This window comes from Odontomachus brunneus, unplaced genomic scaffold (assembly GCF_010583005.1).
Source record: "Odontomachus brunneus isolate Ranch 3 - 2012 unplaced genomic scaffold, Obru_v1 Obru_scaffold_146, whole genome shotgun sequence".
Taxonomy (NCBI): domain Eukaryota; kingdom Metazoa; phylum Arthropoda; class Insecta; order Hymenoptera; family Formicidae; genus Odontomachus; species Odontomachus brunneus.
Window position 1 is genome coordinate 93,896 of NW_022639596.1, and position 4,097 is coordinate 97,992.

The 4,097-nt window shown below is 41.1% G+C and overlaps 1 protein-coding gene across 6 annotated transcripts in view; it reads left to right on the forward strand.

Moving 5' to 3' along the window:
* The window catches only part of LOC116850446 (protein yellow-like), a 24,050-nt gene extending 22,487 nt beyond the window's left edge, over window positions 1-1,563 (forward strand). For all 6 annotated transcript variants that reach the window (XM_032828751.1, XM_032828746.1, XM_032828745.1 and 3 more), the window contains one exon: window positions 342-1,563. In XM_032828751.1, the coding sequence (XP_032684642.1) occupies window positions 342-1,282 (941 nt within the window). In that variant the 3' untranslated portion in view covers window positions 1,283-1,563. The remainder of the gene's footprint in view (window positions 1-341) is intronic.
* The last annotated feature ends 2,534 nt before the right edge of the window (window positions 1,564-4,097 follow it).

The window sequence follows — 4,097 nt, forward strand, 5'->3', positions numbered from 1 at the left end:
CACGGCTTGAGTGGTACACGCTTCCGAAATGTTGAAGAAGTGCGAGAATGGGTGGACGAATGGATTGCTTCGAAACAAACATCGTTTTATCGAGATGGTATCGCCCAGTTGCCAGAAAGATGGCAAAAAGTTGTAGAAAGTGATGGAAAATACTTTCATTGAAATAATTTAAATAAATTTTTTACAATAAATGCTTTTTCTCAGTATTTTTTGGGCGGAAACTAAGTTAAGGTCCTAATATATACAGGCATACATGTAATTTTACTATTATTATTATTATATCAATTTTCACCTTTATGTAGACACGCTACTTATCTAAAATCTCCTTTTATCAATTTTAGGAAGTTGCGACGGACTGATATCTGTCTTTCGAGTCCAGGTAGACGAGTGCGATCGCTTATGGGTTCTCGATTCTGGCAAAATAGAACTCGCCAGAAAATCTAAGCAAGTCTGTCCCCCTGCCATATACATCTTCGATCTTCGCACCGACACCCTTATCAGAAAGTTTATCTTACCAGACGAGCAAATCAAGCAAGACTCCTTATACATCAACATCGCAGTGGATATCAGGGATAACGATTGCGGCTCTGCGATAGCATATTTGGCTGATGTTTGGCGATATGGTCTCGTAGTGTATGATCTCTTCAAGGACTCCGCTTACAGGATCGAGCATCATTTCTTTTATCCTGATCCTCTTGCTGCCAGATACGAGCTGCATGGTATAAAGTTCCAATGGACTGATGGGCTATTCGGAATAGCTCTCAGTCCTGTAGATATTCACAACGACAAAACGTTGTTCTTTCATCCAATGTCCAGCTTTCGAGAGTTTGCTGTGTCCACGTCGATTTTTCGGGACAAAAGAATCGCAGATCGGAGCACGGAAAAATTTATGCCCGTTGGACGACCCAGAGCCAAGGACTACGGCCATTCTTCAGGATCCGCCATTGACAGGAACGGCGTCATGTTCTTCAACATGGTCACCAGAGACTCCGTATGGTGCTGGGACACCAGAAAAGAATACATACCGCAAAATCTTGGGGTGATCGGAACCAGCAATGTATCCTTAGTGTTCCCGAATGACATTAAAGTGGACCACGAACGCGATCAAAGTGTCTGGCTACTTTCGAATCGCTTACCGATATATTTGTACGGAACTTTAAATAGTGGTAGTATAAATTACAGAATATTTAAAGCGGATGTCAAGGAGGCTATTAGGGATAGCGTCTGTGATCCTAATTATGTAGTTCCTGAGTCGGATCCGGGCCTCGATGATATCTTCTAAAAGAAACTGTTGATATCTTTCATCATAGTAAATTATTGTTCGACGATGCAAATAAAAGTTAGAAAACACATTTCGACATTTAAGCATTCTTTACAGTAAAGCTGAAGCGTCTATCTGTTGTTAGCAGAGCATTGTAATTCAGTAAAGCTCAAGCATCTATCTATTCTCGGCAGTGTATTGTAAAATATTATTTCAAGAGATTATATATTAGGTGTACAACTTTGTTTCCGCCGTTTTCCTATAGATGGCTTTAGCGGTAAATGATGGTCGAAATAAATAGATCATAGACGTCATACAATAAACTTGGGCATCTGTCAACATAACCCCATAGAAACATTAGTCGATTTGTGTCTGCATCATAAAGTTATTCTCGATTGAAAATGTCAGTTTATGAGCCAAATTCTCGTCATTTGCAGGAGGTTTTAACTTTCTGCTTCAATATGAAGAAATCTGCGGCTGAGACTCATCGAATGCTCTCAAATACTTATGGTGAGACTGCTATTAGTGAAAGAACGTGTCGTGAGTGGTTTCAACGCTTCAAGAACGGTGATTTTGACGTCGAAGACCAGCATAGCGATGGAAGAGAGAAGGTTTTTGAAGATGCAGAATTGGAGGCATTACTTGATCAAGACTCATGTCAAAATCAAGAAGAATTGGCACGATCATTGGGAGTGACTCAACAAGCCATTTCAAAACGCCTCAAAGCCATGGGAATGATTCAGAAGCAAGGAAATTGGGTGCCGTACGAATTGAAGCCGAGAGATGTTGAACGGCGTTTGTTTGCTTGTGAACAGCTGCTTGAAAGGCAAAGACGGAAGGGATTTCTGCATCGCATTATGACTGGGGACGAAAAATGGGTTCATTACGATAACCCCAGAAAATCATAACGAAGCGCAGAAAATCATGGGGAGTTCCCGGCCATGCTTCCACGTCGACGGCCAAACCGAATATTCACGGCTCCAAGGTCATGCTCTGTATTTGGTGGGACCAGCTCGGCGTAGTGTATTATGAGCTGTTAAAACCGACTGAAACAATCACAGGCGATCGGTATCGAACACAATTGATGCGTTTGAGCCGAGCATTGAAAAACAACGCAATACAACGAGAGACACGATAAAGTGATTTTATAACATGACAATGCTCGACCCTATGTTGCGAAAGCGGTCAAGACATACTTGGAAACGGGAAGTTGAAATGGGAAGTCCTACCCCACCCGCCGTATTCTCCAGACGTTGCTCCCTCTAACTATCACTTGTTTTGATCAATGGCACACGGCCTGGTTGACCAGCACTTCCGGTCTTATGAAGAAGTAAAAAATTGGATCGATTCGTGGATCGCCTCAAAAGATGACCAGTTTTTTCAACGCGGGATTCGTACGCTGCCCGAAAGATGGGAGAAAGTAGGAGCCAGCGATGGACAATACTTTGAATCATAAATGTATAACCAGTTTTTTACAATAAAGCCTCGAATTTTGGAAAAAAAAGCGGCGGAAGCAAAGTTATACAACTAATAATAATCTACGGCAAAAAAGATCCATTTATTTTAAGAAACGTTGTATATATTTATTATACTTTTGATTATCACCAATTATAAAATGTGATGAATTGAATAATTCAATATGAGTATGTTTTTATAATAGTAAGTATTTTGCACGTTTGTTGATTAAATATTTTTATTGCTATTTAAACGGTGTAGTTCCAAGTTATCAGTAATTACAATACCGTATATAAAATTTTTAGTATATATACAGGGTGTCCCGCGTAAAATGTGTCAAAAGAAAAATATGAATAGAACAGATAAAAGTGAACAAAAATTGTAGAGGTCATTTTTCAAACAACCACGTAAAATTTCTAGATATTAATTAAAATAGTTGGACATATCAAAGCGCGGCGACGCGGCAGGCGAGACATACGGCTCGCCGGCGAAAAAAATAGACAATTGCTCGCGGATCTATCTTATAGGCTAGAGAGGTGGGTCATTTGGCACACGGAAATGGGTAACTCCGTGTGCGTCTGTTCATTTTCTTCGCCGGCCGCGGCGAGCCATATGTCCCGCCTACCGCGTCGCCCGCGCTCTAATATGCCCAACTATTGTAATTAATATCTCGAAATTTTATGTGGTTGTTTAAAAAATGACTTCTACAATTTTTGTTCACTTTTATCTGTTCTACTTATATTTTTCTTTTGGCAAGTCTTATGCGGGACACCCTGTATACAGGGTGTTTCACACTCTCCTCCGAGAATTTTGTGGGAACGTAGAATAGGTTGATGTGAATATAAAAGTCCTATACCGTTTTGCGAAATTCGCAATAATAGTCGAGATATTAATTAAAAAAGATTAAGGAAAAACGCACGCTGAATGGTAGAGGACGGACCGCTCGAGTCAGCGCGGCCCAGTAATGAAGTGCGTGGATGTTGCGCGCGGTGATTGGAAGACAATGCACCACTGCTAATATTTATATCGCTGCGCTCCTACGTCTTGTCGCACCGCGCCAAGATAAGAATAGGCAGTGGTGCATTGTCTTCCAATCACCGCGCGCAACATCCACGCACTTCATTACTGGGCCGCGCTGACTCGAGCGGTCCGTCCTCTACCATTCAGCGTGCGTTTTTCCTTAATCTTTTTTAATTAATATCTCGACTATTATTGCGAATATCGCAAAACAATATAGAACTTTTATGTTTACATTAACCCATTCTACGTCCCCACAAAATGCACGGAGGAGAGTGTGAGACACCCTGTACATATATATATACACACACACACACTCTTAGCACGAGACGAACAGCCGCGCGCTCATTTTTGAAGGTATTTT